This window comes from Macrobrachium nipponense, chromosome 3 (genome assembly GCF_015104395.2).
Source record: "Macrobrachium nipponense isolate FS-2020 chromosome 3, ASM1510439v2, whole genome shotgun sequence".
Classification (NCBI taxonomy): Eukaryota; Metazoa; Arthropoda; class Malacostraca; order Decapoda; family Palaemonidae; genus Macrobrachium; species Macrobrachium nipponense.
The window spans coordinates 19,392,595-19,407,635 of record NC_087202.1 but is presented as its reverse complement, the minus strand read 5'-3'; the positions used below and the strand labels follow the sequence as shown (position 1 = coordinate 19,407,635).

The 15,041-nt window shown below is 46.3% G+C and overlaps 1 protein-coding gene across 1 annotated transcript in view; it reads left to right on the top strand.

The window, feature by feature from the left end:
• Positions 1-7,836: 7,836 nt before the first annotated feature.
• LOC135221646 (GEL complex subunit OPTI-like) overlaps positions 7,837-15,041 on the top strand; it is a 13,032-nt gene continuing 5,827 nt past the window's right edge. The window contains exon 1 of the mRNA XM_064259335.1: positions 7,837-8,065. Coding sequence (XP_064115405.1) covers positions 7,958-8,065 — 108 coding nt within the window. The 5' untranslated portion in view covers positions 7,837-7,957. The remainder of the gene's footprint in view (positions 8,066-15,041) is intronic.

The window sequence follows — 15,041 nt, the reverse complement described above, 5'->3', positions numbered from 1 at the left end:
GCAGCAGTGGCATAGGTTGGGCTGAGGAGGTCTCCAGCTCGGCAGCGGCATCTCGCGGGCAGAGCGGAACCACAGGTGAGCAGCGGCGTCAGCAGGTCGAGGAAACCCACAGGTAGCGGCGTCAGCAGGTCGAGGAAACCCACAGGTAGTGGCGTCGGCAGGCAGGGGAGGCCCACAGGCGTGGCAGCGGTGTTGGTGGGCCAAGGAGGACTACAGGCGACGGCGTCGGAAAGGGTGAGCAGGTCCACAGGCGTGGCATCGACGTCAGGAAGGCCGAGCAAGCCCCAGGAATAACGGCAGCGTCGAGGGTTTGAAGAGGCCCACAGGCAGCGATGTCAGGGGGCCAAGCAGGCCCACATGTGCGGCAGCGGCATCGGGTGGGTAAAGCAGGTCCCTCGGTGTAGCAACGGCGTCAGCAGGCAGCGACGTCGGGGGGCCCGAGCAGGCCCACATGTGTGGCAGCGACGTCGGGTGGGTAAAGCACGTCCCTGGGTGTAGCAGCGGCGTCGGCAGGCAGGGGAGGTCGTCTGGGGACTCGTGGGTGCGGCAATGGCGCCGGGGGAAGAACCGAGGAGACCAGCAGGTTTGGCGGGTCGAGATATTTGGCGTCTCCTGGGTGAGGCAAAGGAGGCCGCGACATCGGATGGATGTTTCTGAACCGCCGCCTGAATTTTGTATTGGCTGACCAGCACCCAGCTACCCATCCTCGAAAATAAACGCCAAAACACGCTGGGAAGCAGTACCATGATTAGTCTGTTAATGGCAATGGTATCGTCCTCGCAATGGAGTTTTTTCAGAGACCTAAACTGTGGCGCCGCATTGAGTCCGTTAAAGGTTCTCTGAAGGTGAGCGGCTGTATTTAGTCCGTTAAAGGCTGGGCCTAAACCGCTGTGTCACCAACTCCGGGAGGTCACCAGTTGTGAAGACCAGAGATTAAGACAGGTAGCTGGGATACTGATAATTTATTTGCAGACAAACTCGGTTGACATAAAGAGTGCGGATGGATAAATAGTACAGTCTTGCACAGCGAACAGAAATGACTCTGAGACAGTAGATTTCTGTTTTCTTACAGACATACATTTAGATATATTAAGGTGTACAAATAATGGATTTGCATGTGTTGTACATCGGCGGAAAGGCCGCGCTCTATCGGATGGAAGTAAGAACAACGCGACTTGATGATTGGATACAATGAAAATAGGGAAAAAGCGTTGTCCTTATAGTACAACTCATGCGCCAATGGTGCAGAGAATTCAAAGACGGACGTACAGGTCCATAGCGCATTTCAGAACCGGAGAGGAGCTGAAAGAAGAGGTTTTAAGCTACCTTCGCGAAGCAGCGGGAGAGTTCTACGATTCAGGCATAAAGAAGATGGTACACCACATGCAAAAATGCATTGATCTCAATGGCGATTATGTCGAAAAATAGGAAAAAGTCTAAACTTTCCAAAAATGTATCATTCAAAGCCAATAATCATGTTTTTCATTGTGAAAAATCTTTGGGAACCTTCTTTTACAGACAACTCTTGTATAAGAAAGTGGTGGCTAAATTTGGCTTCATTAGACATAAAGAAATAATTAAATAAAAAGCAAGTATATATGAACTATTTAAGACACCCGTCAACTGAACTGAGACTATAAAAACAGCTAAGAATGTGAACAGTGATTTTCACTCTACATCTTTTACTGAATTGCAATTACTTAACATGTAGCAAAATAACATTCACTTCGGCAGCTATACAGTATACTTAAAATGTGGCATGGAATAACTGAGGTGAAAAATACTCCTCGAGGTGACTACGAGTCCAGCATTATAACTGCTAAACCTGTATGAATTAAAAAATAAAGTGCACTAGATATCTCTGATGTCAAGTATGCTATGTGTATTTGGATAGAATTTAAGCTAAAAACAAAAACTTGCTCTAAGTTTTGACATTCTTATAAGAAATAGTCGAAGTAGACGATATTTGTTGGGTTTGCAATGAGACGACGTCTTGGTGAGAGGACTTTATTGTACGAGACCAGAGAGCTGACTCACTCGCAAACACGTTGCGGGTTATTGTCCAGCAGTGCATTACAAAGACATATCGTACATCCCCCCTCAAGATTATACTTATACATAACAAAAATTAAAGGGGACAATGTCACTATGAACATGGAAATGAGCTACGAAGAGAAAAATGTTTTTAACTAACTTTTCAGAACAGAAACATGCAGTTACATACACTGAGTGTGTTGCTTAGTGGCACTCAAATGCACGTAATACACATACAGAAAAAAAAGAACAAACTCTTGGTACAACTGCATATCATATAAGCAAACAACAAATAATATCAGCATTATATGAAGTCTTGGAGCCACTTGGGTCTACCAGCAGCCCTTTTGGGCCTACCAACGACACCGGGGTCCTGCATGGAATGCGTTATTGGTTCTATGGGCGTAGGGCTCGCTGAGGTGTTGTGCTGAGATGCAGGGTCGCTGGGGGACGGAGCGAGGACTCTCAAGTGTCGTCTGTTCCTTTTTGAGAGTCTGCCGCTCCCGTTGAGCTTGACTGTGTACTGACGATAGGGCTTAGTTTCTGATACCACGGCCGTTCTGTCCCACTGCTTAGTAGCCTGGTTTTGTATGCGTACATGGGTACCTAGTTTGATGGGCGGCAGTCTCCTGGTGGTGTCAAGGGTGCACATAGCTTCCTGTGATTTTGCCACTTGTAGTTCCCTTTGACATATTGTCCGTCTCCAATACCTGTCTACTAACAGGTGTCTTCTAGCTGTCGGTACCCCGTCACGCAGCTGGCGGCCCATTGCAAGCTGATATGGCGACTTGTTGATCTCCCTCAGAGGCGTGTTGAGTTACTGGAGTATCACCAGGGCCGTCTTGTCTGACTCAAGGGCTCCACCTTTTGACATGTTTTCTTGGAGTAGCCTCTTTGCCGATTTGACAGCTGCTTCTACCCTGCCGTTGGACTGGGGATACTGGGCTGATGACAGACGGACCTTGGCTCCCCATCTCCTGAAGAAGGCAACCATCTCCTCACTGGCCAAGTTCGTACCTCCGTCAGGCGATATTTGCTCTGGGGCTCCCCAACGTGAAAAATAGGATCGAAGCTGATTCCTTATTTTGTTGGACGTGGCACCACAGGGGAAGTGAGCTACTTCTAACCAACCGGTTAGTCTGTCAGCATATACCATGTATACATTGCCCTCTATTTGGAACATATCTGCGACGACTTGCTGGAAGGGGTATTCTGCTGGTGGCGTGTGTATCATTTCTTCAGGAGGCAGTGAAGGGGCGTGTTCATCACATGAGGTGCATTGGGCACGACGATGCTGAAGGTCTCCTTCAGCATCGCCTGGCCCTCCTGAGCATAGAGTCGAGGCCTTGGTGTCCTGCGTGTAGGTTAGCGGCTACCTGACGGCATAAATCTTCGGGGATAACCAAACGTATGCATCCTTGGTCCACCGAGTATGTAACCAGATCCTGGTTGATGGCTAGCCTATCCCCAACGCTGAAGAAGGGACGAAGGCAGGAGATTTCTTGTGACTTCTGTTGGGGCCAATCGCCTGCTGCGACCCTAGCAAGCAAGAGCTGATACACTGGGTCGTTAGATGCGGCGCTCCTGACGCCGTCTTCATCCAACACGATGATGTCCGGTTCCAGGGCGGCAACAGTTGCATGCCACTGCCACTTGAATGTCGTCCTCCTAATCCACGTCAGAAGCTTCGTGGGGTGCTCGCATGGTTGGGTACCTTGAGAGAGAGTCTGCGGTAGTGTTCCTTTTTCCGGGCAGGTATTTATAATTGATATGAAACTTGAACTGGAGTGTCTTCTCCTTCAGGTTGAGCAATCTTGGGTTGATGACGTCCTTACGACCCCTATCACCCAGCAGCTTGACAAGTGGATGGTGGTCCATAATGATGGTGAGATTTGGGCACCTAAGAAGGAACAACCTGGCCTTCCACAAGCACCAGGTGACTGCAAGGGCTTCACCTTCTATGGGGGCATACCCTGCTTCAGAAGGGGTGAGGTGTCAACTGCCACATAGGGCAAGACGCCAGCCGCCCTTGCAACAAAAGGGGCTGTCAGCTGAGTGACAAGCGCAATACTGCTGGAGGACGACGAAACCAATGCCTTCCTTGCTCCAATTCATCATGATTATCGTAGGGCGCGTCTTGTCATAATATGCCAAGCCGTCCTTGGCTAATTGACAGATGACATGCTGTGCCTGCTGGAGTTTGCTACGTAGCTGGCTATCCCAGTAGACGTTTTTCCCTGTTGGTTTTCTGAGGAGGTCCCTAAAAGGCTCCATGATGGGCGCTGTTGCAAGGAAGGGGGGTAACTGATTCACGAATCCGAACCATGACCTAATATCAGTGATGGAGGGCTTCTCTGGCATCTGAAAGTTACGAATGGCGTCTAGTCGTTCGTCTGCAGGCTTATATGACTCCCATCCCAAGTGGTACCCGACGAAGGTAACCTCTACCTTGCAGAATTTTATCTTCTCGGGCTTGAGTGTAATACCTGCAGAGGCACACGTTGACAGGAATTCATATAGGTGCCAAAATGCCTCTTTGATGCTGTGATCGTATAGCAAGGTGTTGTCGATGCATTTATGCTTTCTGGTTATGTCTTGCAGGGCGTCATTGAATCTTTTTGTGTAGGCGTCGGAAGCCGAACAGTGACCCATGGGTGTCCTATGATAACGATACCGCCCCACATGGGGTGATGAAGGTCGTGAGTGGGCGGCTATCCTCGTCCAGTTCCACTTGGTGGAAACCCCAATGGGGGTCCGCTGTAGTCTTGTACGTGTGAATGGGGATGTTCAAAATCATGTCAAAGGGTGCTGGTGTATGATGAGTCTCATGGAGACAATGGGCATTGAGGCGCTGGAAGTCTACTGTATGGCGAGGTTGGCCCATTTTCTTGGCTACCATGACCATCCTTGCACACCACTCCGTTGCATCCCCTGCCGGGACTGGGTTCTATCACGCCCTTCCAAACGTCTTCGTCAAGCTGGTCCTTGACCTCCTCTTCCCAATGCTTAGGGATTGCTGCCGGCGCGTGACAGGCATAAGGCACGGCATTGGGCAATAAATGTATGTGGTGCTGCTTGCCCGTCATCACTGGTATGGGTTCCCTGGTTGTGTTGAAGGTCATGGATGAGAAGTGATGTAATAACCATTCCTCCAGTCTTGGTATGTTCTCCTCCACAGGTGGGATAGGTATGGTGGTTGGCTTCGTTGTCTGAGGGGGGTTAGGCTGAGAGACTGCCTCGCTACTAACGTCAGCTGATGCAATGAGAGGGGAAGGGTGAGGGAAACCAGGCGGTACTATTCCCAGCTCCTTACAAGCATTCAGAGATAAATAGATGTTCTTGGCCGTTGGCACGAAGTAGACCTCCTGCTTCGTGCGTCGCCCACCTATTTCAATGGTACATGCCGTTGATCCAAGGCATCTCATTCGAAGATTAGCAACGTCCCTCAGACCTGTTCGAGGTTGCAACTCCAGAGGTTTTATGTGCAGGCTTGAAAGAATCGTGGGCCCGGCAACGCAGATCTGTGCTCCTGTGTCTGCTACGGCGAGTGTGGACACTGACCTTCCGCTTCCATGGGAAACACAAGCCTTGATTGTGTGGGGGGGGGGGGAGGTGTGTGTTGGCGACAATCACCGAACTCGAGGCGAGCAGCGCTTTCTTCATACTTCTTCAGCATTTCTGGAAGTGCCCTACCTTTTGGCAACCGTGGCACGTCATACCTTTTGCTGGGCCCGATGCTCGACCAGGCGAATGACGTCCCCCGTGATTCCCGCAATGCTTTGCACTTGAGTTACCGCGCAACACCACAACGTTTGGCTCTACGTCATCGGTGCCAGTGATGTCATCATTCGAGGTGCCAGCCAACTCCCTCGCACCAATAGCGACACGTGGGATGCTTTTAACGTCCAGGCGTGCAGCTTCAGAGGTACAACACAAAGCCTGAAGGCATCTACACTTTTAAATGTATCACATGCCTGAAATACATGCCTTTTTAACGCAGGGTCACTGAGACCTACCATTATTTTCCGTAAAAGCATATATTCGGCCAAGCACTCCCCGAAATGTGGGACACTGAAAATCACAGTCGGTGGCCTTTTGAGCACACCTTGAGAAATAATCACTAACAGACTTTTCGCACCCTTGTGTGAGGGCAAAAAATTCGGACCATTGCACTGCCTGATTCGATGACCGTAAAACAATGTTCCCGATGGCATCCAGAGCCGAGTCTGCAGTAAGGGCGTTCCATTTGGCATCTGAGTACCGAGCGTCTAGTGCACATTGCAGCGCCGGCACACAGTTGAGTCTAATATGCAGGACAACATCCTGGGGCGGGAACTTGTTGAGGTGGATCCAACACGTCATCGAACGTCTCCAGGACCTAAACTCTGCTGAGGACATCACAACATTACATTTCTCAGGGGCAGCAGAGACAGGGACTTTGCCAGCACGTGATCTAGTACCGGGAAGAGCATCCTGAAGGGCACGGATGGCGCGTTGCCGGTCTGCAATTAACGTCTGTGCTTGCATCACAGCCCGTGACAAGGCCCTTGGCATTGCAGGAGAGGCACGCCTCGGCGTGGCCTGGACTGGTCGACGCATCAGGGGCATGACTTGGTTCGAAAACTCACTGCGCCATATTGGGTGAGAGGACTTTATTGTAATGTACGAGACCAGAGAGCCGACTCACTCGCAAATACGTTGCGGGTTATTGCCCGGCAGTGCATTACAAAGACATATCGTACAATATTGGTGACACAAATCTGATAATGGAGAATGAAATAAGTACTACAAAGAATTTAGCATGTATTACAGGATATTGCAGGATGTCTAGTTATATTTTAGTGGAAACATATATCGAGTTGAAGAGTCAGTTTTCCATATGAAAGTAAGATTCATAAACTACATTTTTATGTATATTTTGATATTTCGAAAGGGAAATGAGGATAGCAAACAATTAAGAACTGGCTCGACTAACCTATCTTGGCAAGACATTGCATCAAAGTTGCAACCAAATAACGTCAATAAGGAAAACAAAGTCGAAGAAAACTATAAACTGTATCAATAAACTGCGTCCATCAGATGCATGAATCAAGTCGCACAGGAATTAATAGGAATGATAAATTAATACTAGCCTGGTATTTAAGGATTTTTTTACATTTCTTCATCACTCACTTATTTTTGAGAGCTCTAATTTGTGCACAAGAACGATAATTATGTTTTAGACAGTCTTACCTACTTCTTACTACAGCGAGTACATGAGTCGAGGAACTGAAAAATCAACAATACTAGACAATCTGGAAGCTATAATAAGAATTATTATAATATATTTTTGAAATATTAATTATATAATATTACACACAAAATAATTTCCCCAAAGCTGAAATGTATCGGAATTCATGGATATATGTCAAATATAAGTACACAAAACGCTGCCACGTCTGAATGTACTAGAAATTAAGTGACCTGCCAGTGTTTACCAAAACTAGAGAATCCAGAAGCTTTAAAAATAGAATTGATTTAGCTATGATTACTATAATATATTCTTTTAATATTTTGTATATGGTAATGCATACAAAAAACTAAAAAAATTTGAAATATAGCGGAATTAATGGAAATCTATCAAACAAAATTATACAGAACGCTCCCACATGTGATAATCCAGAAGGTATAAAACTAGAAGAAACTTAACCTGAATCATTATGATGTGTTTTTTTATCATTTAGAATATATAATATTATATAAAATTCAGTGAATATTAAATAAAGCGAAATTGATGGACATACACCAGATAAAGTACACAAAACGCTCCCACATCTCTGACCTGCCAGTGTTACTGTTTACCAAGCTCCTCGTAATGTCATTCAGCCGTCACGTTTGCGATCAGCTCCTGTGATCCGCAAGGTTCTCCTCACCCACACTTAAAATGAGCACGTCCAAGACCAAACCCGAGAAAAATGGAGTGGCAAAGAGCTCCAATATACCGTCAGTCATGACTAGAGCGTTCACCAGTAACTCTTCGTGGCCGGATAAGGTGAGGAAATGGAAACACAAATTGGCTGTATTTCACCCCAGCTGATCTAAAGCTGGAAATAGCTAGCTAGGTAGTACAGTACTGACCGTACCGGCTTAATTCTATACGTAAGCTAGTGTGTAGTGTGCCATTCCTAAATCATACAAAGAGTTACATACGTTTAGCTAAATTGAAACAGGCTAGTCTAGGTTTAGATACCTTTGGTTGGTACCTAGGTAGTAGCTACCTACCTAGCTAGTATTCTACCTAACGAGGAGAATAGCCAAGACTCGTAACTTCAAGAACCCTTCTAGCTACTAAGAGCAAGCTTACGACCAACGCGTAGACAGTTAGGCTATACTACTAGTATATGAAACAACCGACTGGGCTAGCAGATCCAATTTTCATTGCGTGTGGATCCACCCTCCGAAAAAGTACTTTAACACGTCCTGGCACCGGAGATGGGCACCGGTCAAGAGTCATCTGTAATGAGAGCAACAGCTTGAGACCTCTACTAGGGTAAACAACCACAGGCGATCCATCGTCATCGCGCTGGCCAGGCCTTATTCACTCGATATTTACTACCTATTTGGTGAAACAAGAATACAATTACATCATGAAGCATACCTACCATTCAAAAGATTGAAGTTTCGGGTTGTTTACACTTTACCGGGCCAGTTGCTCCCTACTTTGTTTGTTGTTGTTTTGGTATCGCGACACCCAAATCCATCCGCCACGGTAAGTAGCCTTACTGTAACCCCTGTGGTTAGCGCGCGCAGCGCAACATTACCTCTTGCCAGAACATGCCGTGCCTGCCAAGAATCTTTAAATATGCGGATAAGGCGCGAAGCGCCGTTCCGCCACGGCCTTACTGACAGCACACATAAATCGATCGTCGCGGATATGTAGTAGCTCCCTACTTTGTTTGTTGTTGTTTTGGTATCGCCGCCATATTGGTTTTGGTGTTCTTCCGCCGATTTCGGTCGGCGGTCGAGTGGGCCCGCTAATCTGTAAGTGCTCCGAAGTTTCGTCAACATAATGTGATATATCTATGAAAGCCCCATGCGAACTAAAATAAGCATGTGAGCTCTTCGTAATATATGTTTTCAAGGCAGTTTTGAATTCCAATATGGCGGCAATCGTTTGGCTGGCCGTTCTAACCACACACAATCCACCATCTTTCCCAGCCTTGCCAGCACTCATTTGAACAATGTTCGCGTATATATGTAACGTTTATTGATCTTACTCAAGATTGCAGTTGTAATCAGCACAATAAAACATTTTGTTGTCTATATTAGTGAAAGTATGAAACTTCTTATTCCTGGGGTCATGGTTTGAACTGAAATTCATTTTTACCTTGTAATTGGTGGTTTTATCCTTACTGCCATCACAACTGGAACTCCACAGTGCTTATTTGATTATAATTATACACATTTTTGTCTTAATTCACTCCAAATTGCACTTTAACTACGTTGCTGTTCCTGGTTCCTAAACACTCATTCCGCTAACACAGTTATGAGCAGCAGACAACTACACTGTTTATGAGGTGCAAAGCTTTATTCCCGTAATTGTTTACCTTACTCATTATTAAGTTTAACTTTACTTCAAAATGTTTATTTAATTCATGTCTATTTTCCCTTTTTTGCAACCAAATTAACCCTGAAAAATTACAAATATTTCTGATGTATACTTACGAGCAGATGACGCGACGAAAAATGACTCATCGTTTCCAATCTAGTGGAGCTTCACACATACGCCGATGCATTTACAGACTGTTTCCATGAATTCTAGTTGTCATAGTGATGCAGTAATGATAAAATTGCTGTAATGTATATATATATACTTCAAATAGATACTCTAATTTCACCTATTTTCTCGGTTTTGTGTAAGTCTTATACCCAGTTTGGAGGGTAAACTCATACCAATTGACAACACTGATAAACAATTGAAGAGCGCAAAACACCGCAAAGAATGCCGTAGTCCCCTTGAATAAGTACTGGTTAGAGGTCGGGTTTACGATTGTTGTGATGAAAGTGCCCCAGCGTCTATGGGTACAAGTGGTGTGCGGATTTAGCACAGGATGTGGGAAGTTTGTTGACACAAGCGACTCCGCAAACATTGAGATGGCGTCAATCTTCTAAACTTTTTTATACGTAAGTAAAAATTTCATAAGCGTTTTTGGGTAGTGTGCACTGCGTTGGCCACTCTTTTCATTACCCTCTATTTAAATCTTAAATATGGCCTTAATTTCTAACTTTGGAGAAAATACTTCGAAAGGAGAGTAGAGGTCTTGAGCTCCTGCTATCACCACCAACTCCTCATGACTGATGACCATCTCCGGTGTCAGGACGTGTTAAAGTACTTTTTCGGAGGGTGGCCAAAACTGCGGTAGTCGGTGAGTTGGCCAGTCTACTCGGTTGTTTACCCTATCCTTTTGAAGTAAGTATTTTCTCTAAAGTTTGAAATTAAGGTCATATTTTAAGATTAAACAGAGGTTAATGAAAATCTTTAAACAGAGATTAATGAAAATCTTGCCATGCGCAGTGCAAACATACCTCCATGACGCTTTCGAAATTTTTACTTAGGTATACCTAACACCAAAAATGTAGAAGATTGACACCATCTCGATGTTTGCGGAGTCACTTGTGTCAATAAACTTTCCATTCCATTCCATGTGACAACGCCCGCTCTGGGATCCAAGGAAACTGATGCTTTTTCAGTAGAAAGAAGAAACGTGCACTAGATAATTATTTAAATAAATAGTTAAACAGCAGTATAAGGTCATGAATTGCATAAATTTTTTACATATGATTATTAATTTGAAAATATTTGTTGTTGAAAAAGTAACTAGATTCCTGACTCAAATATCAACAGTTTTGCTGTGAACAGTACCTACGGCGTCGTTCGCGCTCTTCTATTGTTTATCAGTTTTGCCTATTGGTATGTATTTACCTTCCAAACTGGGTATAAGACTTACACAAAACCGGGGAAATAAGTGTAATTAGCGTATCTATTTGTAGTATATATACATATTACAGCAATTTTATCATTATTACATTACTATGGTAACAAGAATTATGGAAACAGTTTTTGGAAATGCATCGGTGTATGTGTGAAGCTCCACTAAATTGGCAACGATGAAATTTTGCCATCATCTGCTCGTATCTACTTAGAAATATGTACCTGTAATTTTTCTGGGTTAATTTGGTTGCAAAAAAGGGATAATAGACATGAATTAAAATAAACATTTTGAAGTAACAAAGTAAAGTTAAACTAAATAATGAGTAAGGTAAACAATTAAGGGAATAAAACTTTGCACCTTATAAAGAGTGTAGCCGTGTGCTGCCTGCAACTGTGTTTGTGGAGTGAGTGCTTAGGAACCAGGAACAGCTATGTAGTTCAAGTGCAATTTGGAGTGAATTAAGACAAAAATGTGTATAATTAGTACAATCAAATAAGCACTGTGGAGTTCCAGTTGTGATGGCAGTAAGGATAAAACCACCGATTACAAGGTAAAAATGAATTTCAGTTCAAACCATGACCCCGGGAATAAGAAGTTTCATACCTTCACTAATATAGACAACAAAATGTTGTTTTATTGTGCTGATTACAACTGCAATCTTGAGCAAGATTGATAAACTTTACATATATACATGCTAATATTGTTCAAATGAGTGCTGGGAAGGATGTGACATCGATGCCGGTTACAAACGGCACCTCAGGCAGTCGACACCATATTGGATTTCAAAACTGCCTTGAAAACATATTTTACGAAGAGCTCACATGCTTATTTTAGTTTGTATTGCGCTTCCATACATCACATTATGTTGGCGAAACTTCAGTCTTTTGAATGGTATGCTTAAAGATATTATTGTATTCTTGTTTCACCAATTAAATATAGAGTGAATAAGGATGATCCATCCGATGACGATGGGTCCAAAGTGGTTTTTCCCCCTACTACCTAACTCGTCATAGTATACCTATGTCCTAGGGTAAGGTATTGTATGTTGGGATAGATCAGGGCATGGGTAGCAGTCATTAAGTTTTATGTTAAAGTTGCCCGTGATTAGCCTTCTTTTCATGCTATCTTGCCTTTATAGTAAAACTTACCTGCATGCCCAATTGGTTTAACATTGATTTTCAAGTTATCATTACTATTTTGGAAATTGTAAATTCAGGAAAAAGTTGCTATTCCCTTTGTCGGGGATATGCCACTAAAATTTTGCTGCTACCTACTAAACAGCCATTAAAAGTGGTAATTCATGGCTTGAAATAACATGTGCTGTATAAATGGTAATTGTTCCGACATGTTATACAAACCGTTGGTCCTTTATATAAGGAATCAATATCAGCGCCAGCTGGACCGGTCATAAGATTTATTAACAAGGTATGGTCACCTACCAGTGTATGGTCACCTACCAGTGATTGTGCAGCCAGGAACCAGACGACTGAGCACGCTCGCTGTCAGGATCCAGGCACGGAGCAGAAGGATGGTAAGTCACTCAGGTGACTCTTGCCAGACCAGCGATCTTTCGCACAGCGATCGTCCAGTTCCCAGGATTGATGTGATGGTCTCACCAGACCGTCTACGTCGAGGCTGGGAACAGGTCCCCCCGGTCACCCCTGGTACTGTGGCTCGTCGTGAGGATGGTGCTTGCTCTCACCGCGTTAGCGGACGCTACCAGTCACCCAACCGTCGCTCCTGCTGGGACCGGACGGCTCGCACTAAAGGTAGCAGCTCTCCTGACACGCGACACAGATGCTACCGTCCTCGGTACAGTCGCCACCACAGGTTGGCGATCGCCTGCAGTCCTCCCAGCCTGCTAGTTCTGCTGGTAGTCAGGGTAGAAGCGTCAGGTCTTCCTCACCTGTCCCTTCAACCTCCCCGGGCTACACCAGGAGGAGCGAGGCGAACAGGATTGACCGTGAGGAGTGCACTCCTTAAGGTCTGGCCACGAGAGCTTACATGCCTGGCTCGGTCCTAGGACCAAGCAGATCGTACGCTCAAGTGGTTGGAGGAGACCACGAGGGGTCTGGCGAGGGTCTTCCTCTTGAAGGAAGAGTGTCTAGGGAGATGATCGCCTCAGGACGTGGTCACTCCCAAGATGCAAGTTCTTTGCAGAGGTCATTGCGCTGATTCGTCAGCACAACGACCTCAGGGAAGGATCAGTGGTTGCTCCCTCTGACCCTCTATCGAGGTTGGAGTTGTTCTGGGGGCCTAAGAAGGAACCCAGAGTGACTGTGGGACTACCCCGGTCTTCCTTGGTCGACGGTGTGTTGGGCCAGGTGAACACCCTTGTCTCTAGACAGGAGGACTCACTCAGGTCTAGCAGGTTGGACAAGCTGCTTCCCCCTCCTCTGCCTCGTCAGCAGCGCTTCTACGTGCCTTCGGTAGACCTGTTGCCAACCAAGCAGGTTGACCTGGAGATAGCTCGTCTAACTCCGGGAGTGCCTCTTCTTCACCTGCTGTCTGAGAACCTCTGGTTCTCACAGCTAGAGGCATCGGCCCTGGAATCCACTGCCGTGGCAGCTTTCCAGGCCGTCTCCTGGCTGGATCTGTGGTTCCTCACAGTATCCAGAGTCGCAGCCTCCTCGGGACCTATCGTCCCCGAGGAAGACTTGGAGTTCAGGAGACTCTGCCAGTCTAAAGGTAGGGCCATCTCCTACCTCGCCCACCAGACGGCCAACCTGGTTCTGAGGAGACAGGACTCGGTCCTGACTCCCGCAACCAGAGCAGCCGGTCGAAAAGTGACGTTGGGTCTGCATAACAGACTGTTGCTGAGTTCCTCCTCTCTCTTCCCCAGAGAGATGGTGGACGCTGCTGTAGAAAAGCAGAGAGCTGAGGACAGTGACTGCTTAGTACACCAGGCAGTTTTGAAGACTTCTGGGCAGTCTCGTTCAACTGTGGCCAAGCCTTGGAGCTTGGCTAGCGCTTCCTCCACTCCTAAGATGTTAGCACCGTTGAGGGTAGCGTGAAGTAAGACCCAGCCTTCTTCTTTCGCTTTGAGAAGTGAGCGTCAGCCCTCCTCTTAAGTCTCCTTCTCTCACGGGAAAGGGGCTAAGTGTAAGGGGAAGAGAGGGAGAAGCTAGCAACGGCATTCCCCCTCAACTGGTTCTGGAAGTGGGGGGATGCCTGGTGAGCCATTGAGCAACTTGGCAGCACTACAGAGCCAAGACCTGTGTAGTGGATATCCTTTGGGAGGGATACCTACTGCCTTTCGAGTCAAGGCCACCCCTCACCTCACACCCGGTCCACCTTCAGACATACTTCCCCGGTTCTGCTGGGGACGTAGCACTGACACAAGAAGTAAAGACCATGCTGAGCAAAGGAGCTGTGGAGATTGTGCGAGATCAGTCACCGTGTTTCTACAGCTGACTTTTCCTGGTGGAGAAGTCTACAAGGGGCTGGAGACTGGTGATAGATCTCTCTCCCTTGAACCGTCTCATTCACCAGACTCGGTTCACAATGGAAACGGCACGCTCAGTGCTCGACTCCATCAGGGAGAACGATTTCCTGCTTTCGGTGGACCTGAAGGATGTGTATTTTCAAATACTTCTCCACCAGTCCTCCAGGAAGTACCTCCGCTTTATCGTTGACGGGACTGTGCACCAATTCAGGGCACTTTGTTTTGGTCTCTCAACCGCCCCACAGGTGTTCGCGCGAGTGTTCACTCTGGTGTCGGCTTGGGCCCATTCGGTCAGGATACGTCTGATGAGTTATCTCGATGATTGGCTGATCCTGGCGAGCTCCTGCTCACAGTTGGTACAGGACAGAGATCGACTCCTCAACTTATGCCGTGATCTGGGGATCATGGTAAATGTTGAGAAGTCACATCTTGAATCCAAGTAGTAGAGGATAAAGTACTTGGGCATGCTGATCGATATGGTAGCAGCATGAGTCTTCCCTGCAGACTCACGGATCAGCAGGTTCAGGGAGGCAGCCAGACGTTTCCTGTCACGACAGGAACAGTCAGCTCAGCAGTGGCAAGTCGTGATC